Raw genomic sequence first — 25598 nt, 5'->3', positions numbered from 1 at the left:
AGAGTTGCAAACGGTTATAAAACTATTAAAAATAAATGGAACCGTGAACCGTGAACCGAACCATAATAGTTAAACGGTTCGAATTTTCTGTTTTTGAATATAAGAACTGTAAGGAATCGGACCACTAAGAACCGAACCGTAACGGTTCCTAAACGGTTTTTTGAGTTCCTCTCTAATCTAGACATTAAATGCCTGCATGGAATATGTGAAAATTGATGAATAAGTTGCAGAATAATTGAATTGAATGGTTGTATCACTTGTATGTATGAGGTAATAAACTTCTGGAGTCTTGTCTCAAAATTAATCCATAATCGATCAATCAGAGACTAAATCTTGTATTTAATTGTTCTTGCTGTTAAAAGATAGAGAAGTGAATCAGTACTGCAAATTACTAATAGATTGAGAAGTGAATTACTAAATTCGTAAAGAGGAAACACAAATCCAATAAAAAGAAGAAGAGGAAGAGCTATTTGAATTGTACATGAGAATGGAAGTGTCTGACGATGTAAGAAGAGAGATGATGATGTAGGTTGTAGGTTGAGAATTGAACTGCCTAAGTCCATTCCGAATTGAGAATTGAGAAGTCGAGGCGCAGGACCAGAAATTGGGAGATGATGATGTAGGTTGTTTGGGTCTAGAACGAGAAGGGATGACGATGATGATTAAGTAGCTTTCGCCGGCGAGCCGCAGAGGCACTGAGGCATAAGACCAAAAATTGGGAATGGAACGAGAAGTCGAGGTCTGCAAGGAGAACAAGAAGTTGAGTCTAGTGCAACTGCTTAGTATTCTAGTATAATTCATCACCTAAACATAGAAATCTAAAGGCCAAGAATAAAACTTCAGATCCAATGGTTCCTGATGAATTTCATTTAAGGAACCAAACCAAACCGTTTAGTATTCATATAGCTCGGTTCTAGTGAAAAGTGCATAGATTTTTCTCAGGAACCGGATTAAACTCCTCTTAACCGGTTCGGTTCCAACTGTTCGTTAAAGGAATTGGAACAGATTAGCACCTCCAGTGGAAAATATCATTCATCACGTAAAAAAAAAACAAATCTTATAACACTAGAAAACCCTTGAGGTGATAAGTTCTAAATTTTGGACTTTATATATCCTTACTTATAAGTTAATTGCTCACCCGGTCACAAAACTTGATTTTCGATACTAATGTACTGTAATTATTGCACTCCTTTATAATTGTAAGAAGGTTAGTCAAGATTGACATGAAACTTGTTTGACAAGAACATAGATAAATTATTACCTCATCAACATCAAAATAAATATTAATAATATGGGAAAAACTAGCTTCATCTTATCCTATGTTGACGACAATTCTACATTGAAATTTTACATACATTGAACATCATTATTGTATATGTCACATGTATATAGAAACACTAGGATAATTTAGCTTAAACAACTAACTTTTTCGGATTCGATCATCCAATGCTATGATTGATCCCAACATCACAATAACTAGGCCATGACAGAGAAGAAGGGGATGTTGGAGGTGAACGGTAAGAGGAACATGAAGAATTTGAAGAAGCACTTGAAGGTTTCCTAATCATAAATGGCACCACATCTTCAAGCAACCCTTGTGACACTCTCTCTTCTTCCACAAACTCTTGAGGTTGGTCGGCAAATGTGCCCGGCTGCAGATCAGGTTCCGGTTCTGGAGTAATGCTACGCCGAGTTTCTTGAGTTTCTTGCTCGTGGTCTTCGGTTTGTGCCGCCGAGGTTTTCTTCTTGGGCTTTTTCATTGGTGGATTCGGGGCTTGGGTTAAGTTGAACAATGGATATGCAAAGTGTAAGTGGAGTCCTTCATAGGTGATGATGAGTGTGTCCAGATCCTCACTTGATCTCTCCACTTGCTTCTTTGCACTGCATCTGGGGTTTGTGCATCTGTAGTAACTCCTACGCAAAAATATCCAAAACAAAAGCTTGGTAAGAAATTGCAAAGGTGAAAAGTTTGAATAATGAAAATACTTGTATCATTGCACGAATTTATCAACTGTAAGCTTTTGTTTAATGGCTTGTAAGGGTTGATAGTATGGCCTACTGGCCTAGTATTCAGACCTGGACCTTATTTAGGCTAAGATTCTAGGACAATATTCTTTGGGGGTTTAGGAAAGATCAATGACGTAGTTACACATTCAAATGACTAATAAGCTTGACTTTCTAGCTAAATTTTAGTGTAAAAAGTTAAATTTTTAATATTAACTCATCTCAAATTTTTATAAATAGCCCATATACTATTGTAATTTTTTTTTTTCAGCCCAACTCATCATGAAAATCCTAGCTCTGTCCTTGGCAAAGATAAATAGGGCTAGGGTGGTTGGCTTAGGAGAGCACTGTTTGAGGCTATGCTTAATTGGTATTATAGTTGTAGTAGAAGCATAAGATAATGAAGTGGTTAGCTAAGGATTCTAGGCTTTCAATGCAAAGTTCAATGGTTTAGGTCCCTACTCTAAAATAAACAAAACAAATGAAGAAAATATCATTCCATCTGGTAAGTCACGAGAACTGTAAAGTAGAAGAACAACAAGTTTATGTGTATAATTTTTTCTCTTGCATGCACAAAAATAAATTTTACAGGGTTCCACATAGTATAAGCAAATTATTCAAAATGAGAGCGTCTTGGAGTTGGAGGAAGAGTATTACACTTTCAACTTAAAGCCTTTACTCCATGAATATGTTTAGAGTTATATAACACAACCTCTAGTTAAGTTCAAAGTTCAAACAAATGAAGCAATAGGGTAAGTGAGGAGCTAACTAGCTGGTAAAAGTTGCAAGTTTACCTTGGATTTGGGCTATTCTTGATGGATTTCTGTCCATACTTCCTCCATTTATATCCATCATCAGCCATTCCAGAGTCACAGCTTTTGATCTTCAGAGTATACTTGTGCTCAACCTTACTCAAACCCCTCTCTAATATCGAAAGTCTGCACTTAAAAACAAGATACATATCATATAATGAACATTCATCTAGTTTTCTATTCAGAACCTAACTAAACTACTTCAATACTTTTCCAGAAAAGGCTATATATCACTATCAGAAATGCAAATTACCAACCTGGCTTGTGAGAGTTCTTGGGGTTGGACTGTTATCCCAGTTGTGATAGACAAAGCAGCCTCGATATCATGGATTGTTGGTCCAGAATAGACGTTCTGCAGGAACCGGTTAAGCCCCTCTTTGTTCGAAACACTCATTTGCGGATACTCTACAGCCTCCTCTGGTAGCACTAAGAACGGAGACTCATTGTCCAAAAGCTCTCTCACAAGCTCCTCTTCAAAACCAACAGGCCAATTAGTACTCATTGCTTCCTCCATTAATGCTTGTAGAAGAAGAAGAAAAAGCTAGGCTTCGAGGAAATGAGTTGGATAGGAAGAGAACGACGATTCTTAATAGAGGAAGAAATGGAAAAAGTGGAGCAGATGAAGAGGAAGTTGTCACCTCTACGTGTTTGCCTCTTGACTTTTAAAGCAAGAGGAGGAAAGGGAGAGCTGTGTGTGGATTTCTAACCCTACTTTGACATTAAACTAAGAATTCTATTCCCGTAAAACAGTAAGATATATGGTATACCGAACACTATGGGGTACTATATATGCTTTTGTCTAGTTTGCATTTTATGCCAAGGTAAAAACTTCATTCAAATTCAAGAACAGCTCGAAATTGTTTAACATGAATTGCTGTGTTCTCTGCGATTTCATGTAAGGGTATCTTTGTCTTGTTATATTGTGTTTTGAGGAGGTAGAGGGTACTAAGTGGACCAAAGCTATACCTGACCCACTTTAACCAGAGTAGCATAAGTCAACCACTAAAGAATGATCAATAAAACTATACCCTTTTTATTTGTTTACAAGAGTTGTTCTCTTGCTCAATCTTTGGATAAACATATCAAAGAGTTGATCTTCATAATCGTTCCTTTCTGAATTGTTTAACTATTATGCAGCACAACGTTTAACCTGGCAGTTATATATGAAAAATGATCATAGATATGAACTACAGAATTTACATCTCTTTGGGGTGTGGCATTGCTACATGCTCAACAATTATCCAAATTAATATTATGGTTTTTTTCGTAAATGTTCATCTAGGCATTATTGTTCACAAAATAAAGAATAAAAATGAAGGATATTGATGATCAACTTCTTAATTTGTTTATGCAGAACAACTCATCAAACACTCCATGTTCTTTTTTTAGTAGACCTATTTTCTTAACCAGATGTTGTATAAATATTAAGTACAAGTTATGTATAAAGATTCTTAATAAAGCTAAAGCTATCTTCGTACTCCATTACTTGAATGTAATAAAGGGATTCATATATGAATGATTGCCGAGGAGATTAGATACTAGTCTGAGACTATTAAGTATTAGAGCAGATTTAGATCGAGAATATTGCAAAGATTAAACCCTACATGCATTGTCCAACACTTATACTCGTAGAAGAAACTAATTACGAAAATTATTATTAAAAAGAAGCAAAGGCACCAACCAAAATTAATTCCAGAAGTAAATGCATAGTTCCCATATCACTACGCTAACATACTAAGATTTTCAGTGACATTCCTTTTCAGTTCATATATAGGCTGGCGGTGTATACACTCAGTGCCTATTTGCCTAAGCAAGTAAAACAACTATACCATAGTGGTCCATCCATAGAACTAGATCTTCCATAGAAGAGGAAAGGACATTTATTCTTGTCATTATATGAAAGCTATATATAGTAGCATTACAATTATGAAGATTGATTATCAGTGCGATCTCTTAATCAATTGCGGGAGATGAAGTTACGAAATTATCAATCTCGCCTATACATTCTAATAAGGAAATGAAGTCACCAAAACATACCATCATTTTCAATGACAATGTAGTATAAGTACGATGAAGTATGTACCCACGCCAGCTTATTCCTTTAATTATCTTCTGATGTAACCACATGATTCCTGACAAATTAAGAAATTAATCACTAAAATGCAACACGAAATCATAACTACATACTCAATCCGATAATTGTTATCACACGCCAATATCAAATTACCATCAGTAACGCTGTAATGCTGATCGTCTTAGCTTGCTATTTCTCACGGTCTATCAGACAATTCATCGAACACTTCTTCCTTCATGTCACTAAAGCTGGAACAATGTTGCAAACCATACAATTACCACGTCCGTTGACATGAACCACAAGTCTATGTCACGGATGCACGACAAGTCGTCCCGGAAAAAGACAACGGAAATTTAAAACCCTAGAGACAACATTATTCAACCTTCATCACGACGGCCATGGAGGGCTGTAAGTATTTTACACAAGTTTATCTTGAAGCACAAGTACCAGAGCCCCGAGTGGGTTTGCTTCACAAGGAGGGCAGGTTACGTTTGGAAGCATGCGGCTTTGACTTTGCGAGCTAGCCCTAGAGAAAACCACTAAACCTCTAACGGGCACGGCGGTCTACTCCGACCCTACCCACCGCCACGTCCAAACAAACGGAGCCGTTGACTGTCAGACAATCGGAAAGAGATGCAGCGGCGTCGTTTAGCGAGCGAGTAGGAGAGACGACGAAATCTTTGGTTAAGACGTGGTTTGCAAAAGTCAACCCCGACACGTGTGAGGGTGAGGGACCCCACCGGTGTCGGGGTTCACGAGTGAAATGGGGCGGTTGGAGCTGTCGACGTTAGATCGGAGAAGCCAGCGACGTTGTAACTAAACCGGTTTCGGGTTGAGACAAGAGAAGAAGCTACGTAGAGGGGTAGGGGGTCCTAAAGAAACAGGGGACATGTCCTAATCGTCGGGGTGGAGTAGGCCAGCTTCCCCCACAGGGAAGTCAAAAACAATTTCTCTACCTGCAATGGTGGTCTTTCTGTGAGAACCAACACACATGGATTATCAAGAAACTTGTGATTCGTCTTTGCTATATTGCAATGCTTTAGACCTCTCTATTCGATCAAAGTTGTATTCAAGGCTCATGATATAGATCTTTCATTCATTGTCAAAAATCTTGTTGGATTATTATCAAGACGTGCCAAAAGAAAGATATGTTAACAATATAAATGTTTAAAATTTCGCCGATTTCGGCATAGCACTGGCTCACTTCTTTCATGTGTTTGGTACGCGTATGAATCACATCCACAGTCCACATATTAGCGATCTAGCGTGTTGAGAGTATATGAAACATTAAAATTGTTGAAGGCTTACATGTAACATATTGAGACATCGAGTCACGCGAATATACTCTTAACATAATAATAACTCCTACCTATTTGTGACTTTAATTAGATATTAACTTTGCTATTGCCCTTCCCTGCTTGATTGTGTAAGGCATAGCCGGAGGCACTGCAAGAATGGAAGCTGCACATGACTATAGAATCAGCAGCAACGAACTAGATCCTCTTGTGTACCTTCTTAGTCCTGAAGCCTCTGTCGGTAGGAGCTTTGTTGAACTATACTCGATTGCTCGATGGGACTTCAAACTCCAGTTTTCTCTAGTCAGATAACAATTCATTGTCTCTCAATCATCCACCTTTGCATTAGTCCGAATAGAAACAATAGTAAAGAAACTTGAGATCGATCTGAGTATGCCATTTCACCAGCAAGGATAATTTAGACTCATATTGCAGATATTTATATAGCAAACTGGATCTCATCAGCCTGCCATAACGAAAGCATCTCGTTTTCAGCACGATAGCTTAATATGATCGAATCTCATCAGCAGTATGAAAACTAGAACTACAATTAACTTATACATACCTCTGAAAATCATGATATCCAAAGATATTGCACCTCAATTCTTTGAAACCACCACAATTTACTGAATATCTCATGACCAATATCTACTTCCTGTACATAAATAAGACCATGGCACTTCAGCTTAACGACCTGCTTCGCTTCTCATCTATAGCAGAATTCCAGACATCCGATCCTCTACAGCAATTTCAATAATTCAACTAAATCCAATAACATTACCTCCACCATTTTGTAATTATTTCCACTGTTTTTAACATAATTTAAAGCAGGAAATCACTTGAATAGTGTATTAGCTAAAAAGATTTTCAAAGACCATCAATTCCAAGTCAATTTGGTCATACAGAAGTACTGGTAAACTGACACACATTCCCAGTACTATTCTCCACTTTTCCCTACATCATACCAATGCACTTCGTTATATATTACTAAATACTTATCTTTGATCAATTGGCAATGGATGGAGAAGCAGAGTACTGTACTCTAAAAATTCTTATCCTACATTTCCTATGTGATATGTTGAAGTGTTTGATGACATGACAAGTAATATTTAGAGCTTTAATCAAGTATAAACAGAGGAATCTTTACCTGTATCAACTGATTGCCTTTTATTACCTTCATGGCAACAGTGACCACCTTCTTCATCTGTCCACAAGTATCAGTCCAACCATTTGAGAATGAATATGAACTCAAGCTTATTGGCAAGCAAGTTTTCTGCTTATATTCAAATAGCTAATATATAAATGTACAGAAGAAAGGGAAATAAAGTACCTGGACTCAGTTTGCACCTGTTGCATAACTGTTGTTTCTCCTATTGAATAAAACTCCCAAACACCGACATACAGATCAACACCCTGCAGAATAAAGATAGTGAATAAATTGATCGTCTTGCTGCAAAAGAACGAGGATGTGATGTATATATTCAATGCTGGTGGTTGAAGAAGGACTATTACAATTATTCTCTTTTCTTATGAGAGGTTTAAGCTTTAGCGTGTTGTATATGCAAAAATTCGTAAAACTTCAACTTGCTTACATAATGCAAAAAGGAATAATGAACGGGAAACTTTAAGAAGTGCATAACTTTTGATTTCAGACAAACCAAACAATCTGCAAAAACATATGCAGCTCAGTTACCACCTTTGGAGAATGGCTAACAAACAAGTCTCCCATAAACTCAGAACTGTCAACCTCAGAGATAAGGACCGGAATATAATGATGAACAAGCATCGCAGTCTGTTTCCAACCAGCTTTCAATATCTCTCCAAAAGCCAACTTTAGTGACTCTTTAAAACCATAATGTCATCTTCCTTCAACCTAAGAAAATCCAAGCGCTAGACACATAGTAGAATGATAAAAGTGGCTGTGTAGTAGTACAGTAGATTCAACTGGCCAAATGCTCTACGTTTCAAGTCCACAGTACCAACATGGTGAAAAATGTTGTCCCATAGTCTTGCTGAAAAACAAGGACCAGTTTATTTGATGCTGCGATCCATAAAAAAAAATCTACATTCAACAATTTGAGCTAAGACACAAACCAAAAGGTTTTGCTGCTTGGCTTGGCACTAAGGAAGAGTCATCAGGTCCTGGATTTCCTCACTAATTGCATTTATTTCGCGTCATAAGTTGTAGTGGGGAATGTCATATATATTGTTTACCAGAATCCTTAATTTTATGCATCTAAAATTAATGTAAGATTACTATTACCTTTGGGAATCAGCGTACTAAATAAAGTGTGTATCAAAATGCCCCAAACTCCAAACTCGGCCATTACTGAATCTATCATGGCCGATCATGTTTTGCTTAATCATTCCTGCACAGGAGTAATTAAGAGAAAGTGACTTCAACTTAATAACCCGTTTCGCTTACTACTCATCTGTTGTAATAGTAACATGCAAGACAAAGCTAAATCATGCTCTGTTGTGGTTCCAACAAGTTTAGCTAGAAATGGGTGACAACAATCTACTGTTCTTAAATTCACTAAATAATTTTGCAGCAGAATTGCAGAACCAATAAAGTGTACTTAAAACCTACCTTTATTCACAGAGAATCTTCAAGCGATCAGCAACTTCCACCAGTGAGTTATGACCAGAAGAAAACCTTGTCAACACCTATCTCTAGAAACAAATTAAGAGAACGTTGGTCATTTTTAAAAAGAAACAAAAGGACCACGTACATGAAAATCATGTTTATTCTGTTTAGAGTTTAAAAATGCAGGACAAAAATTTGGAAGAGTGAATCAGGTTCTCAGCAAGCAATTGCACAGTTTATCTGAACTATTATGATTTGTAGGAATAATGATTTGCACAGTTTATTGTAACCTTAGAAGTCAAAAGAGACACGTGTCTCTGCATATTCCAATGAACAGATGTGATCCAAAACAAGAGTGTAGCGATAAAAATGTTATTAAAGTATCAATGCTAAGTCAAAAAGTTTGCAACCCTATACAGGTGAAGTAAGGTAAGGAATGGAGTGAGGATTCTATACCTGTAGCAATTGGAGTGCCTCTTAATACTTTTAACAACAACATAAGAGCATCATCAAACAACCTGTTCCAATTTCCCCCAATCCTGCATTGCTGATAGAGATATGCTATAGAATTGCAGATGCCCCTGCAAATGCAATGTAGTTATTAGCTAGTATGGAATAGACAGGGCAAGTTCAGTAGATGTCACATAACTTACAGTTATCATTGCGCAACCTTGAGCAAGTCCAATCTGATGCTTGGTAAAAGGAAAGGGCCCATGCATCCCCGTCTCAAGGAACTAATAAAAAGAAGTTATTGACACGCCAAAAAGGGATAAGAGTATACAAGTTTTGATTTCTTTAGAGATGCTTCAGAAACAAAACTCGTGGCTGTACCAAGTGACAGGGTCGAGTCTAGATTTATAGTATTACAACAACAATGAATGTGTAAATAACTCGAGAAAATACATAGTAGTCACTCACCTATGATTTTTTAAATTTGTGTTTTGAAAGCAACTAAGTTGATTGATTATACAAGAAGCAAAGATGAGAAGAAGTCGAGAATTACAAGAAAGGGGCAAAGCATTATTGGGTTTGATTTATTAATTCTTTCAAGACATAAAAAGTAAGAACACACGAAAAAAAGGGGCATGCAACTTCACAATACTAAAGAAAAAGAAGGGAAAAAAAGAGAGTTGCTACTAACCCCAAATATGTGGAATATGAGAAATCTTAGGCCACTCTGCGCCGCTCTCCTCTCTGCATCTTTCTTTTAGAAGGGAACACTCGTCGCCATGGATACATAGCTCCTCTAATTTGGTGAGCCTGTGCATAGTTTGGACGGATGGTAGATACTTTAGACTCTTGCAGCGCCTGATATGCAAGGTTTCCCAAAAACTCTGGAAAAGCCTCCACTCCCTCAAAGTCAGCTATCCACAAGTGGGTCAAAGTCGTCAAGTGTTGAATTTGTTCAGGCAGAGACTTGAGCTTAGGCCACCCGTAGACAGTTAATGATTCAAGTTGTGGTAGAACCCGAAAAGCAGGGAATGAATCCAGCTGACTCCAAAATCGACCAATTGCCAAGGACCTGAGACGGGTGAATACATGTGGGGACGCCACTGCTAACCCACTGGGAAGACACCTTAATTGGGAACAGTTTCTAATAATTAAGCAGCGAAGGGATGTGAGCTTTTCTAAACTTGTATTAGGACAATCTCGTATCATCAACTGCTCAACAGAGACAGGGAATTGAAGAACAATTTCTCTACTTTGACAACCCTGGATTTCCAAGCGACGGAGGGATGTGAAGCCACAGAGTAAATTAGGAAGAGTCTCTACATTACTCACTGTCAATTCTCGGAGGGTGGTGCTGAGACTTGCAATTGGAATGGAGGTTACCCTCGGGCACTCTGTTATGGTCAAATCAGTTAGAGAGGTGCAGCAGCTTAGTCCACTCGGTAGGATCGATAATTCAGAACACTGGTTAAGCAACAGTGGTGCAAGTGATGGGATTGCAATGGACTTTATCATTTCACACCTCTTTATGGACAATTCCACAAGAGATGTGCAGTATTGTAGCCCATCAGGTAAACTGGAGATCAGAGGACAGTCATAGACACGCAGTTCGCGTAGAGATGGGTGGCCCTCTGATGGAATTGGAATGAACTTTATCTTCGGGCAGCTCCGTATTTTTAATCGTTGAAGAGATGTGCAGTGTTGTAGCCCAACAGGGAGACTAGATAACTCAGCGCAATTTATGATATCCAATACTTCAAGAGATGGGAGACCACCTTACTTCAATGTATAATAATATCTCCACCTACTACTGTCTTTGTGACTGTTTAGATATGACATTGGTATTGCCCTTCCCTGCTTGATAGTGTAAGGCATAGCCGGAGGCACTGCAAGAATGGAGGCTGCACATGACTACGAAATCAGCAGCAACGAACTAGATCCTTTTGTGTACATTCTTAGTCCTGAAGCCTCTGTCGGATAGGAGCTTTGTTGAACTTTACTCAGATTGCTCAACGGGACTTCAAACTCAAGTTTTCTCTACTCAGATGACAATTCATCATCTCTCGATCATCCACCTTGAGTCTGAATAGAAACAACAGTAGAGAAAGTTGTGATCGATCTGAGTATGTGTCATAACCCCATTTTTCCTCTTCCTTTCTAAAATTTCATTCCTTCCTTCTCACCCGGATCCTGGCCGACCTGACCCGATTTTTCCGGCCGACTTCGACGGTTTCAGGCGACCGGGGCGACCCAGATAGCTCGTCTCCTCCTTACGCGCCTCCCTGTGGTGGTGGATCGTGGAGTAGCACGATGGTTTTCACACATCGAAGCCCGGAAGTCGACCCGAATATCCGTCGGTGACCCGGTTGTGTTCTTCAATTTTCCGGCAATTTCCGACGAGTTTAGGCTTCACCACCGGTCTCAAACCCCTTCCCTCAACATCGTCAACAACCCATGCAAAAGTTTTGAGTTAAATCAAAAGGTAAGAACTCAAACCAAGAAATTTCAATTATAGGGTTCTTGATTTGGAATTTTTCAGAAATTCTGAAATTGGACGATTTAAGTTTTGATTTAGAGTTTGTTGTGAACTAGAATGTTGTTCGGAATGTCATTTAGATTGTGGTGGTAAAATTTGGTGATCAGTGGTGGCGGCCGGTGAACAGTGGCGCCACATGAACAGTGTTCATGAATAGCACGGAACAATGGTTATAAACAGTACTATGTAAGACAGTGCATGTGAACAGTGTTTTATAAACAGTAATTTGAACAGTGTTCATTGAACAGTACATTTGAACAGTACATTTGAATAGTGTTTAGTAAAACAGTAAACATGCGCAGTGTTTTGTGAACAATGTTTTATGAACAACATTTAGTTGTACTAAAAATCGTCACCTGATATTTTACGTATCATTTTATCATGTTATTAGGTGACTGACGAAATGAGTGAGGAAATTACTTTCAGTGTCGTGGAAGTGGCACGTAGGAAATAAGGTGAGTAAACCTCACAATGATCATCATGATCGAAGTAGTAATATAATTATTGAATTTAGTTTTAGTTGTCACCATAGTCGTTGCATCACTAGTTTATAAAAATTATTTTAAAAATATGTTTTGGTTTAAATTACATGAATTTGATCGTCTACGGTTCATGGGTAAGTAAAACACTATTTTAATAAATGATTTTGAAAAGGTTTTTGTGATTATGGATTATGGTGAATGTGAGTAAATCTCACTATGACGAGCCTACCCTTAGTGGTGACTCATATTTACGTTTTCTTAAAAAGATCTAACTATGACATGTATATAATATAGTGGGTTGTGTATGTGTATAAAATAGTAAATACGATACATATATATGAGTTGTTATATTATATATTGTTACGTTCTTATTTTCAAATGAATTATACTGTGACAATTATATTTATTTTATTCGAGTAAGAGTCGCTTGTTGTAGTACAATAACATGGGTGAATTGTTATTGTACGTGGTTTTAGCATTGAGTTTTGTTAAAACATTTTATGTCTTCGGACGTGTTTTCTGTCTTCGGACCAGTCTTCAGACGTGTTGGCATGTCATAACATAGCCTTGGCCGGGCGAAAGTTACGATATAGTTAGAGCTCTAGTCTGTCTGCCGGTGTACTGGCATGAGAGGTAACCGATGGATTACCGGCTTATGAGTACCCATATTTTTGGATATTGGGTAGCAATTGGTTGCCCAATGTCTGGCGGCGTACTTCATGAGGGGTAACAGATGAGTACTTGGCGCTCATAAGTACCCGTATTATAAATGTATTTGGGTAAACAGATGGGTTGCCCAATTTCTCATGAGCACTTATATTTTCAGATATTATTGGACAACCAGATGGGTCGTCCAATGACTCATGAGTACATTTATAATTAAATGTTTTTAGTATTTTTCTTTTGTATTTATACACGAGTTATATTGTTGTTACTCATACGAGCTACAAATCTTATCGGGTTTGTGTTTACAATCCCGTTACACCTATTTGATGGTGTAGAGGATAGTTCTGCAGGTGTGGATTAGCAGAATTAGAGGGCTTTTGCTGAAGATTGTCGGAGATTTCTTTCTGCTGTACTGGTGAGGATTTAGTGAATTATTCATTTCCATTGGTTGTGTATTATTCAAGTCGGTTGAGTCATGATGTGGACTCAATTTTCGATACATTGTTATGATAAAATGATTCTAATATATACTTGAGATTGTTTTAGAGTTTTTATGGATTTAAAAATGTAATTTTTATTATTCGAAATTCGGAGTGACAGTATGCCACATTCACCAGTTAGGAGGCAGACGTATGAAAGCTTCTTTTGCTAAAAGGGAACTTGATCTTCAGGTTGGCTTGGCAATTAGAAAAATTCAGTAGAAAAATTCAGACCCATATTGCAAATATTTATTTAGCTTAATTAGCTGATTGGAGTGTGCCTGCCATAACGAAAGCATCTCTTTTTCAGCACAATAGCTTAATATGAATCTCATCAGCATTATGAAAATTAAAACTATAGTTTAACTTTTACATACCTTTGAGATTATGATGTCCAAAGATATTGCAATCCTCAATACAGTGAAACCACCGCAATGTATTGAATATCTCATGACCAGTGTCTACCTCCTGTACAAAAATAAGACCCTTGCACTTCAGATTAACAACCTGCTTCGCTTACTTCTCATCTATAGTAATAAACAACGAATTTCCAGACATATTTAACAGTAGTTTCAATAATTAAGCTAATTTCCCTACTATTAAGGTTGGGTGGATTTTACTGTTCACGGCGCGTTACTGTTTACATGAGGTTCGTTTTAATTGCAAAAAATGCCACCGGTTCGGGTTATTTGTTGGGCTTCGCGGGTCCTTTGTGTGGTTGCATGCTTTACCACCTGTTTCGGTGTTGAAGAATTGAAGAGGGAGGTGCTACGATCTGAGAGAAAATAGTGTTTAGGACGTCTGGGTCTGCTCTCTGTTCGCAAAAAGCTATGCCTCTTTCCTCTTCCTTCCATTTTGAGGTGGGTTGGGTTTGTTTCTCTTATAATTATCTGGGTTCTTAGCTTTGTTGTTGTGGTTGCTGCTTGGGATTGGAATTGCTGGTTTGTGTGGTGAATTGATCGATTATGTTTGATTTTCTTTTGGTTTTTCTGATTCTTTGTTGGTTGTTCGATTGTGTTTGATTTCGTTGCGGGGTATTAGTTTGAGTTGTGTTATGGGTTGTAAGCATGGTTGTTCTGTCGTTAATGGCTTATTCCATGTTATGCGAGTTCTGTTTGAGTTGTTTCACTCATTCTTTTCTTCTGCTCTTCTTGGTGGCAGCATTGGTGTGTGAGAGAAGAATTGGGGGTTTCTTTGGGTCGTCTGCAACTGCATTCTATTCTCCAAAAGCTCTCTGCCTCTGTCCTCTTCTCTCTATTTGAGGTGGGTTGAGTTTCTTTTTCATAGAATTTATCTGGAACTGGAATTTAAGGTTGTGTGTGATTGATTCTGTTTGATTTTGTTTTGGTTTTTTTGGTTTCGTTGTTGTTTGCTCGATTCTGTTTGAGTTTGTTTGGTCTTTTTTATTGTACTATGATTTATTTTATTGTACTGCTATTTTGGTTCGATTGGCCTGTGATTTTTTGTTTTCCGATTGATGAGACCATTGGCTTTCAATATGTTTTGTAATCATTTTTGGTTCTTATTGCTGAGTTCGGAACTGTCACTTTTTGCAGGTCTTAATTTAGTTTCTTCCAATTGCTGGATTTGCTCCAGTGGTATGGTTATTGGATCTTTAGAGCCGTAACATACTTTCATAAGAGGTACGATGGTTATGAAATTTTTTGGGTATAATTGGGGTTTGCTGAATTCGATTTTTTGAGCTTTTTAATTAGTGTTTGCTAGATTTCGGGGTGTAAGGAGATCGCTCATATCTAAGTTTTTCGAACTTTGTAATTGGTTTTGAGTTTCGTCTGTGTTAGGTTTGCTTTGATGTTTGGTGATAGATCATTTATTTTTATTGGGTTCTAATTGGTTGTTGGTTATTCGTTCTTTGACTTTCTCTACTTTTAAATTAGTGATAGGGGTAAATAAATTACATTGTTGATTGGGTTAACTCAGTTGATCATCAAGGTATGGATTCTGCTGATTATTCTTCTTGCAATTTTGTAATTTGTTCATGTTATCACTACTGTTTTTTTAATTTCTCTATTCATGTATAACATTGTTTATTGTTGGAGCTTGGTATAGTGTAGAAATTTTTTTCCCTCTTTTTTGTTTTTTTCCCACTGGTGAAGATGTTTGAAGGGGTGAAAGTAGTTTTTGTTATTGTTGCAACAGAACCAATCAGATTTGTCAATTTTTCTTTAGTTTCTTTACAATTTCATGTTTAAAAACTAGCATAGTTAATCAGTACTAAAAACACTACTTGACACAGAACTAGCTTCTGGATAGGCTCTTTTACAGTAGTAAATATAACACGGGTAGCCATCTCAGTGAAACCCATGTAGTTGAGATACCACGTGTGGAACCTGCAATGGCAGTCATGAGTGACCATGGTCAATTATGACTAGAATGAGTTGGATGAGAAGATAAGACCAACATTAGAACAAGATGGCTCATCTTCTCCTGTGGCATTTTCCATGGCATTTGCTTCGTGTATTAGAGAACTAGAAGGATCAGTTGACAAAGTAACATTAAAGGTATATAATTTATAAGGCATATTGAAATAGAAAATTGGTTTACTGTGTTTGTTGTTGGTGAATTAGTTTAATGGGGCATGTTTTCTGTGGTCCATTGTTTCAATGGAGAATCGGGTGGCATAATTCATATGTGTTCAGTGGAAAAATTTTTTTTTGTATCTTACTGACCTTTTTTCTGGGTTTGTGTTTTCTCTTTTGATCTCTGTTCTCAATTAAAATTTTATGATTTTTTATATAAAGAAGACAGAGCGTGATATACATGATGAATGTGTATGCAAGTATTGTACCAATTAATATCTCATTGATGTTTGTATAATGCGCTTAAACTTTTAATTTTTGATTGCAGGGTTTGGGCTAGGGATTTCGTTTTCTTGCAAAAGCTAAACAAGGGTTACCTGACTAATTTCAACTTGCCAAGGTAACGATTTTGATATTGATAGTGTTGCCCTGTGCATATGAGATTTCTCTTCTCCTTTTTCCAAATTGCTTTTTCTCTTTTCTCCAGGTATGTTTACTTTCTGATGGGTTTGGATTGAATTTGCGTCTCTCTCTCTCTTCCAAAACTTTGTTAAATTTTCTCACTTTTTCTCATATCAAAAGAAGAAAACCCATAAAATACTTTATAGTATGTAACTGAGGGATAAAGATCAGCAGCTGCTAACAGTAGAACACTAATTTATTTCGGTGCGGGATCATCATCATATATATATGACAATAGTTTATAGTTGCTTGATTTGAATGGCTAAGAATTGAATTGAGAAATTTATATTGTAACAATGCCAGGTGTTCGGGTCATCTTAGAATGAGAAAATTGTTGTTGGGTACTGATGGTTTCCTTTGCAAACATCTGGATTTGTTATTCTTTCTTTTTTGTGATCATTTTCGTTTATTTTAAAGGTGTGCAGGAACCATGTCCTGGGAATTGTTTTTAATATGAATTATCTAGAGAAATGTTTTTGATATCTTTGTCACTTTTGGATATTGAAAGTTTCTAATATTCTTATATTGACAGGTTTTGTGTGGCTGCTCTGAGATCCACCCTCCTCTACAGAAGGTTAGATTGCATATATTGGTGAGGCTATATTCTTAACAAATCTTGAATTAGTGCTTTTCTCAATTGTATCGTTGGTTAATTGTGTCATTTGCTCATTACTGCCTGATGTCTTTTGCTTTTATTATTTGTATCAGATTCAAAGGGCCTCATAGTTTTGATGATGGAGAAGGCAGTGGAGTCTTTCATAGTGTTAATGATAAGGAAGGTAAGTTTTTGTATTTTATTGTTTGGTATCTTTTGTTATGATTGATCTTCATTCTAATTATATTTTTGTCAATGATGGTTGGGGCCTTGGGCAGGAGTAACTGTTGCCAGAGTGGAAGGTAATTCACCTATATGATGCTAACAAACAAAGGTACTGAACTCAAACAATTTGCTACTGGATATATATGATGCTTCTGTATTCTCTATGTAAAGTCTTTAATCATTCCATATTTGTGATTCAAACTTATGAGTTGGTTTTACAAGGGTTAAAAATAATAATAATTGAACGGTATAGAACCAAATAAAACGAATAAGAAAGCACATTCATAGATAAAAAGATTACTCATTTGTGTTACACTACACATTTTATTTTGTTATAATAGATCCTGCATATCAGTAGAGTTAGATAAGTACACAATGTTATGGATTCTGTCAGCATACAACAATGGGGGAGTATTGCTTTTGTTACTTTTAAACTACATATAGAATTTCGTATAAAATAGAATTTCATATATATATATATATATTAAATTTAGGTTAAGGTAAGATAGCAAAGTGGCGTATCAGTCAATTGGTTGCTCATGTGAGTTTCAATTTTAGCTGAAGTTATGATCTTTATCTGCAATGTACTTAGATAAAGAAAACTCGCATTGATTTTATAGTGGTTTTAAATAAATCAAAGAAAAAATTGTTGTCATCTTCTTCTTTGGCTTACCTGAGTTGTCTCTGTTTTTTTTTTAATTATATTTTTTGTTGTTGCATGCCACCAGAATACAGAATTTGACCTGAGTAAATGAAATGCCAACCCCTGAAGTCTAAAGGCATGTTCAATTAACAACAATGATAATAATTCCCTTCATTCCATTGTAAATTCTAAGTTCTGGTATCGTTCTTACCACCCTTTTGATAGTTTTTCTTTTATAGGGACATTGAAGGGTGCTAATTCCTCATGGCGTAGCTTTTTGTTTCCATGTAGTAATTTCATTCTGAGACAATTCAGGATAGTGAGTGGATTTTCATTCAGGCTGTGTGTATTTTTGGCATTGACCAACAATTTATTGTAATTTGATGGTTTGTTTTAGGTTATAGGCTTGCTGTATGTTTCTCATTTAAATTTGTTACATTTGACATTTTCTTCTGTGTACTCTCAGGTTACTTAAGAGAACCTTAATGCTGATAAATAATGAATGAAAAGTTGAAGAAGGTAGAGTATCTTGATCATTGGAATTATCAGTATCATTTAGGATTGAATTAAGAAACCACTGAAGAAGAGAAGAAATGTAGCATCTGTATTTTGAAATAGCAGTCAATATCTAACTTATAACTATCAAATCAAAACAACTATCATTATTATTTTCAATGGCCAGTCTACTATTGAACTATATTAACAAAATCTTTTGTTGCCTGGGTTAATGTGATGTTCAATATGTTTTATGATTCTGCAGAGGTTGAAAGGTCGAACATGTTTGGGATTCAAAGTATAAGGATCTGGTGCCAAATTTGCTGGTTAGACTTTCAATATATTTAAATGACTATAAAATCTTGCTGAATGAAAAAAAAAAAAGCGACGTGCAAGGGCAACCTGAAAAATGAACTCGAGCATATTAGGCAATCCATTGGATTCATTATGACTTATAAATCTTATGTCATATCATTGTTTTCTAATTATAGACACAATGATGAAATATGAATAGTTGTTATTGACTACTTTCATTTAAAAACGGGCATGCTGGTTTTTATCACACTGCACACATCTTGGGGAGTTAACCCAAACAATTGAGACCTCAAGGGGTTAAAAACAATTGCAAGGCTCTTGCAATGTCATAGAAGAGAGGACTGAGAAGCTTATCGGGTATGCTTGCGTTTTTTGTATTGAATGAGTTCTATTTTTTATTTATTTAGTAGATGGCTGGGTTTTTCAAACTGTGTTTACATTGGTGAACTGCGAGATTATTGATCATATGAAATACTGTGGTAGTTTTCTGATTTAGGGATTTGTTCCAAGTTTGTCTGTATTTTTGCTATATCTTTCATCTCCTTCTTGGTCTAATGAGATTTAATGTGATTTTCTGGAATCATAATGGGAATAAATTTGAGTAAAATTTGTTGGCAATGGTAGCAAAGTTTGGTTTTGAGTTGCCGATTAGGGTTTTAGTGTTATTATTCAAGTGGTTTGTAGTTTGTAGAGTGAGTGTGGTTTCACGTTTCATGAAAGAGTGTTGATTATTTTCTTATGGTTTGGTTTGTTTCTGGATTCATGCTTGGTGATTCATTAACTGAGGTACCTTGAGTAAGAAATTGTGATCCGGTTCTATTCCAGCTAATGAAGATAATACTATAGTAAAATATGTTTTTGTTGATATCAAATTGTTAGTTGCTTTTTATTAAGAATGGTCACAAGGAACTGGATTTGCAATTTTTCTTATGATGGTAGTTTTCCAATTGTTTTTTTTTCCAGTGAGGAGGTGTACATACATTGTGAGAGTGTGCAGCCTTTTGCTGCTGCATCAATATACCTCTGATATATAAGATAACAGCATGTTTGTTCTAACCTTGATATTAAGCAGGGCATCTAATGCGTATGTCTTCTTATATTATAATAATATTGGCGGGATATGCCAAATAAATAAGAAAACATGTAAATAAAAGTCATCTAATTGATATAAGTAATTTGTTTAGTTTCTGTGGTATGTATCGTGCAGCACAAAGGCTTCCAATTAAGCTTAAAAAGACATTGTTAAGCTAACAGTTGACCTTTATCAATAGTTAAGCCTGAATAAGATTTTTGCTCTCTATACATGCCGGTGGTACCATTATTTTGTTCGGGTATTATGTTATATTACTTTAAGGAAAAAATCAAGCTATTTGTATGTTTTTGTGAGAGGGAGAGGGAGATGAACAAGAGGAGGAAGATGTCTAAGAAGAGTAAGAGGAAAAGGAATAACAGAGAAGAACACGATGAGAAAGAAAAGACAGTGAAAAGCAATGGACTTTGAAATATGAAAATACTGTGCTTCATGCTCCAGCTTTTACCTTTTGGAATGTAAAAAAGAACATCTATGTTAGTTATGTATTTGTAGATTTCCAATCAGATGAGTAAGTGAAATTCTTAATTTTCCAACCAAATAAACTAATCAACCTTTGTTTGCATTTGTATGCTTTTCCTTTGTAATTACTAATTAACTTTTACATTCTGTATTTCAATATGTAATTCACACTACCATATGCCGCTGCAGAGCGCGGCCTCCCCACTAGTGTATCTCTACTAATAAAGCGAAGCGCCTTTACTGTTCACCCGTCGGTACTGTTCACACGCTCCAGTTTTGTGACGGTTTTACCCCTTCGGTTTGCTCGGTTTGGAGAGGGGTAATAGGGTTAGAATGGTCATTGAAGCACTACAGGTGTTGCTTTAGTTTGCTGCAACGACATCATCAGGGGAGAGAATGCTTTTCTTTTCTTGCTCTTATTGCTCTGCTTTCGGAGACGAAATTAATTGGATCCAGGAATAGGTGGGTTCTTGAGAAAGATCGAAATTGATTGAGTTAGGGATGAGTTTTCTTCGATTTCATTTGCGACTTCCGTGTTCTTCCTTTGTAACCCGATAAGTGGTCATGGCCAAATTAAGGACGCCAAGGTTAGTTTCTCCATTAAATTTCAATTTTTTTTTCTGCTCTTTCGGGACAGTGTTGCTTGGATGAATTTGGAATCGTCTGATTTTTTTTTTGAGGGTGTAATTTGGTCTCAGTCTTATCATAATTGGAATTGGGTGTTTGGGTTTGAGATTGGCAGAGCTAGAGATCGGTGTGTGCTCTTCTTTTCAATTAGATTGAGATGACATAGGATATCTTTGTACTGGTGTTTTCTTTTTTTGTCATTGATCTTGAATGTTTCTGAGGCAAATGATGCGAAGGTGGGAGATATATATGAATTAAAAAAAGGAAATGTCTGTGTGAAGCTGACGAATTATGGCGCAACTGTGCTCTCTTTTGTTCTTCCTGATTAGAATGGTTTGTCATTCATATGTAATCTTAAGCTTTCCATATTCCTGAACAATTGCATTTTAGTTTCATTGTATAAATTCTTTCCTCTTGGTACTTTCAAGAAAATTAGATGACGTTGTTCTTGAAAACATTTAAACACAAACTAAGTTATAGACACTAACTTTACTTAGATACAGAAGATTACTGATATGCAAAAGATAGAAGTTGTTCACATTAGCTGTGCCTCACCAGTGACATCTCCACCAATTGAATTTTCTTGACAATTTTTATCGTTGGCATAACTTGATCTTTTATTTCTACGTTTCTTCAAAGGAGCAAACTCTAAACAACATAAACAAAAGGACAACAAATTAGAAAGTGGGAAAACAAAAAATAACAATTAAGCTACAAAAACGTTGCTGAACTAACTAAAAGAAACAAAACATAACAATTAATGTACAACATTTATAAATAAATAGCAACCAAACTGTCATCTAAGGCCTCCGCGTGGGCTGATGTCTCATCCATTTGCTCTAAGGTTTCATTCGCATTTTCAATGTTCCTGAAAAAAGCTTTCTTTTTCCAAATGACTGCTCCCTATACGACATACCTATAAAAGTAAAACAACAAACCAATTCAATTGAAGTTATAAAATAGACTCAGAAGAGGAAAAACCACAATATATCTAACTAAGAAAAAAAACTTGAAGGGTATATTACTAAATAAATCAGAATACAACACCAAAATTACCAAAACATACTTATCATAGGTGAAGTACAGTCAGATAGACTGCAGAAACAAAGTTGCTTCCTTTGGAAGTGAATCACCATCCACAGTGAGCTAATCCAAAGTAATATATTTGTCACCTTATAATTTCCTGACTGTCAATTCTACAATTAATCTCTTTATGTCATAACCAAAGTAAACTACTAAAACACACTTAGAGTAAATCAGCAACTACTAAAAGATTCAAACTTCAAAGAACAAAGATGTAAGCTTTTGGAGATAGGAAATGTTTTGGGAGATCGACATTTGTTTTGAAAAAGGTTATGAAAATTTCAGTTCCCCATGTTGGAATGCGGCGGCGACATGCTTCTTTCCATGCCGATAGGAGCTGCTTTTCAAGAATACCAGAAATGTGATGGCGAAGCATGCATTTCATTAACCACCGTTGTTCGTGTCTGCGTTTGTTATATTTGTAATAAGGTTTTTCAATTGTAAATGTGGTGTATGCACTAAATGTAGTTTATTTCCTAAACATTTGTATTTTCATTCAATCCATTAGTTGATGTTTTATATCACTTATATTATAGCAAAGTAAAACTTAAAACACAAAACGCACTTCGGCACGCGCGCAAGCGCGGGCGCGGAGGCTATTAACATAAACTCCACCGTTTTCTAATTATTTCCACTGTTCTTAACATAATTCACAGCAAAGAATCACTTAAGCAGTGTGTTGGCTGCAAACTTGAGGACAAAAGATGAAGTTCAATCTTTAGCTAAAATAGTTACAAAGACCACCAATTCCAAGTCAATTTGGTCTCACAAAAGTCCGGGAAAACGGAATGTGTGTCATTTATTCAAAGAGGGAAACCATAAATTATAAAATGCAATTACTATACTCCTCTTTGCCCTATATTTTACCACATGCGTGCCATTATTACTATATACATGTCTATACCTGAAACTAAAATCAATAAAATAGCAATAGATGGAGAAGCAGATCGAGTACCTTAAAATTTCTTAAAAATATTAGATAGAACTGAATTCTATAAAAAACAGTGCAATCGCAAAACTTACATATGTGAGAAATTAACTCGCAATATGTTATCATTTAGCTCTGCGCGCATTGAGTGTGTAGAAAAGCTAGTAAATAGTTAACTATTATTTCCACTAGTTGCGGATTGGGTTTGTTTAGGATGAAACCCAAGTTTAATTGGGTTTTTGTCTGTGTCGAACTGTCAGATGAACCCCATTTTGTTCCTCTGGATATATTAGTAACTGGCCCAATTTAGCAGATAAAACTTACATTTCGCTACATAATTTAAGTACCACGACAATGCGCCTAACATTCGAAGCAATTTAATTTCCCGCGCAAAACCGACCGCATTTTGGCGCCTTCCCAATTTCAAAACCAATATAAAATTAGAAAAACAATAAACCATTCTGCACCAGTACTACACGTGGATAAAATCCTCCACTAACCTCTCGCCACGTCGCCCCATCCGACGGCTCACCCTTAGCTGTCATGCACCCCCACCACACATTCCAATTTTTCAAACCCCTTTATATGAACCCGCGCCTCTCCCTCTCCTTCGCCAAAACACTACAATCTCCGATCGACGGACCAGAAAGCTTTTGAAATTTCGGAGTTCATCAATCCGACGGCTGCGAATGGAGCGGAGCGACGAGGATTGCATGACGCCGAAGCGCCGAGAGTGTAGGATACCGGAGGCCTCCATGTGTCCGCCGGCGCCGAGGAAGAAAGCCGCCGGGGATCAAACAAAGAGGGACCCGCCGAAGAACGGCTACTTCCAGCCGCCCGATCTCGACTCACTGTTCACTCTTCCGCCTAGAGCTCAAGTTTGCGCATAACCAGTTTCGACATTCATTACACGAATAACACGGCGGTCTGGTTTTGTTTGTGTACATACTCTTATTATGTTTATTTTGTTTTCCACTTCTGTATTCTTCAATTCGGGTTGGCTTGCCTGAATTTCTTTATTTTTCCGGTAATGGGGACAAATCGGAGTGGGTGTGGAGGGAGAACTGTAGACCTCAAGTGGGTCATTTGTGATGAAATAAAAGGTTGGGGGGTTTGAATCGATTACCCTAAAAGGGAACCAATAAATTCAGACTTTGCAAATACATGAAAATAACACTTTGTGTAATTTTGGTAGAGAATTGAAAGGAAAGGTAACGTTGTATTATGTCAGTGCTGTTATTTCTTATTCTGGCCCGTCTGTTTTCTTTGCTCTGTTTATGTGAGCCTGAAAATAAGTAGTAGTAAAGGCAAAGATGATGGAACTCGTTACGAGACATTATGAAATTTGGAAGAGTAATACAGCTGTTTGGTTCACCGGAATCTGCTGGTTCACTAATAGGTATGCTTAAGAATGAGTATGAAATATCATCATTCTTTTCAACTTTGTTGTCAACAAAAGCTGAGGCATGTTAAAGATCATATAAATGACCACAATTTGGATGACGAGTGAAGATAACCAGAGATTTTCATACTTTCAAATCAGAATATCAAATGATGTGGTATCACCAAGCCCAGAAATTTAAGTTCGCATTTTGTGCTACATTAATAAGATCATTAACTTGTACTCTATTTAAGGTTCAAAATAAATCAACCCGAACCGGCAACTGGACATTCCTTTGGCTACCTTCTTCTCAATTAACTTCCCTCGCGACACTGACATATACACTCATCGGCCACTAATCGAGTAGATAAATCGGCCGATGACTGCTCCGTTCAATACCACATTAGGATCAACAGGTACACTGATTAGTGTTAACTAATCACAAATGACCCAATATGGCTTAGTGTCACGTCATGTTTTCGGGAGTGTCTATCGTGGATTTCGTTGGTTATATGAGCTTCATGCATATGTGGGATTGCTCCAAAATTAAGGAGTGTGGATGCATATTTATTTCATTTCCTAGGGGTTCAGACATGCCGATCCAGTCAGGGACTTAATGTCGAATAAAGTAGTATGCCGCTCCACACAAACTGGTCGGGGTCAATCTTTGATGAGCCCAAAGTAGGGAAAAACCAGTGCATGCTCTGTTAGATAAAGCTAATTCCATGGGGATAGAGCACCGTATGGACCAAGTGTGACAGCCGAATGACTAGGTCTGTGACATTAGGCTGACCAAAATCATGTTGATCAACTATAACATGATGAAACGCAGCCAATTGAACCAAAGTTCAAGAGTTAGTTAACGATTATTTAATCGTCAATGATAACAAGATAGCAAAAACTGTGTATTCATCTTATATTCTCATTGACAATCGATGAGAGCAAACAAATTAAAGCTGTTTCTTTCATCTTAAATCCTCGTATTTATCCCGTACCAATAATCAAAAACTATTCATTCACCTTAAACGCTCATCTTTTATTCTTTTAATACCGGTTAATGCATGCAATATGACACCGTAACCTTCCATGCATGCTAAGCATTACCTAAAGAATCTGATTTGATGCAACCCCTTCCCTAGATCTTTGTTCTGACCAAACACCGAGTTTTATTGACCACATAACACATCATACCCAGCATTTTAAGCCCTTCGATTATACTTGAGCCTCAAGATCAAATTAAATAGATAATATATATAGTAACTCTCACATGAGCTTCCGATGGAGCATCACTTTCCAAAGAACTGGAAAGTATGATTCTAGATTCTATGCCAACATCTCCAACGAATGTCTTTCACATGATGTTGTTT

At 36.7% G+C, this 25598-nt stretch overlaps 2 protein-coding genes and 4 long non-coding RNA genes across 11 annotated transcripts; 3 read left to right on the top strand and 3 right to left on the bottom strand.

Moving 5' to 3' along the window:
• Window positions 1-1263: 1263 nt before the first annotated feature.
• On the bottom strand, window positions 1264-3494 carry LOC126799820 (probable WRKY transcription factor 49). The gene is made up of 3 exons (XM_050527076.1): window positions 3074-3494; window positions 2799-2942; window positions 1264-1914 (listed from the first exon to the last, which is right to left on the bottom strand). The coding sequence occupies exons 1-3, from the start codon at window positions 3328-3330 to the stop codon at window positions 1440-1442; spliced, it is 876 nt and encodes a 291-aa protein (XP_050383033.1). The 5' UTR covers window positions 3331-3494; the 3' UTR covers window positions 1264-1439.
• Window positions 3495-6045: 2551 nt separating this feature from the next.
• LOC126798197 (uncharacterized) lies at window positions 6046-7602 on the bottom strand. The gene is made up of 4 exons (XR_007672497.1): window positions 7516-7602; window positions 7333-7389; window positions 6751-6840; window positions 6046-6651 (listed from the first exon to the last, which is right to left on the bottom strand). It is a non-coding gene; the product is annotated as an uncharacterized LOC126798197 (long non-coding RNA).
• Window positions 7603-7614: 12 nt separating this feature from the next.
• Window positions 7615-10091, bottom strand: LOC126798196 (uncharacterized). Of its 3 annotated transcripts, none has more exons than XR_007672496.1 (6): window positions 9914-10091; window positions 9426-9506; window positions 9229-9353; window positions 8776-8858; window positions 8449-8554; window positions 7615-8340 (listed from the first exon to the last, which is right to left on the bottom strand). It is a non-coding gene; the product is annotated as an uncharacterized LOC126798196 (long non-coding RNA). The 3 variants fall into 3 exon arrangements; XR_007672495.1 differs by having other exon boundaries at window positions 7617-7635; window positions 7879-8554; XR_007672494.1 differs by having other exon boundaries at window positions 7615-8554.
• A 4042-nt stretch (window positions 10092-14133) lies between these two features.
• Window positions 14134-15029, top strand: LOC126798387 (uncharacterized). Its single transcript, XR_007672517.1, has 3 exons — window positions 14134-14245; window positions 14547-14648; window positions 14942-15029. It is a non-coding gene; the product is annotated as an uncharacterized LOC126798387 (long non-coding RNA).
• A 1223-nt stretch (window positions 15030-16252) lies between these two features.
• Window positions 16253-20406, top strand: LOC126798386 (uncharacterized). Of its 4 annotated transcripts, none has more exons than XR_007672514.1 (5): window positions 16253-16325; window positions 16920-16961; window positions 17096-17166; window positions 17261-17316; window positions 17936-20406. It is a non-coding gene; the product is annotated as an uncharacterized LOC126798386 (long non-coding RNA). The 4 variants fall into 4 exon arrangements; XR_007672515.1 differs by having other exon boundaries at window positions 16920-16979; XR_007672516.1 differs by lacking the exon at window positions 16253-16325 and having other exon boundaries at window positions 16342-16979; window positions 17936-18369; window positions 18611-20406.
• Window positions 20407-23484: 3078 nt separating this feature from the next.
• On the top strand, window positions 23485-23999 carry LOC126800073 (cyclin-dependent protein kinase inhibitor SMR4). The gene has a single exon (XM_050527355.1). The coding sequence runs from the start codon at window positions 23540-23542 to the stop codon at window positions 23738-23740; it is 201 nt and encodes a 66-aa protein (XP_050383312.1). The 5' UTR covers window positions 23485-23539; the 3' UTR covers window positions 23741-23999.
• The last annotated feature ends 1599 nt before the right edge of the window (window positions 24000-25598 follow it).

The sequence above is a fragment of the Argentina anserina genome, chromosome 6, assembly GCF_933775445.1.
Source record: "Argentina anserina chromosome 6, drPotAnse1.1, whole genome shotgun sequence".
NCBI lineage: Eukaryota > Viridiplantae > Streptophyta > Magnoliopsida > Rosales > Rosaceae > Argentina > Argentina anserina.
The sequence above is the reverse complement of the archived record's forward strand: the minus strand, read 5'-3'. Positions and strand labels throughout refer to the sequence as shown.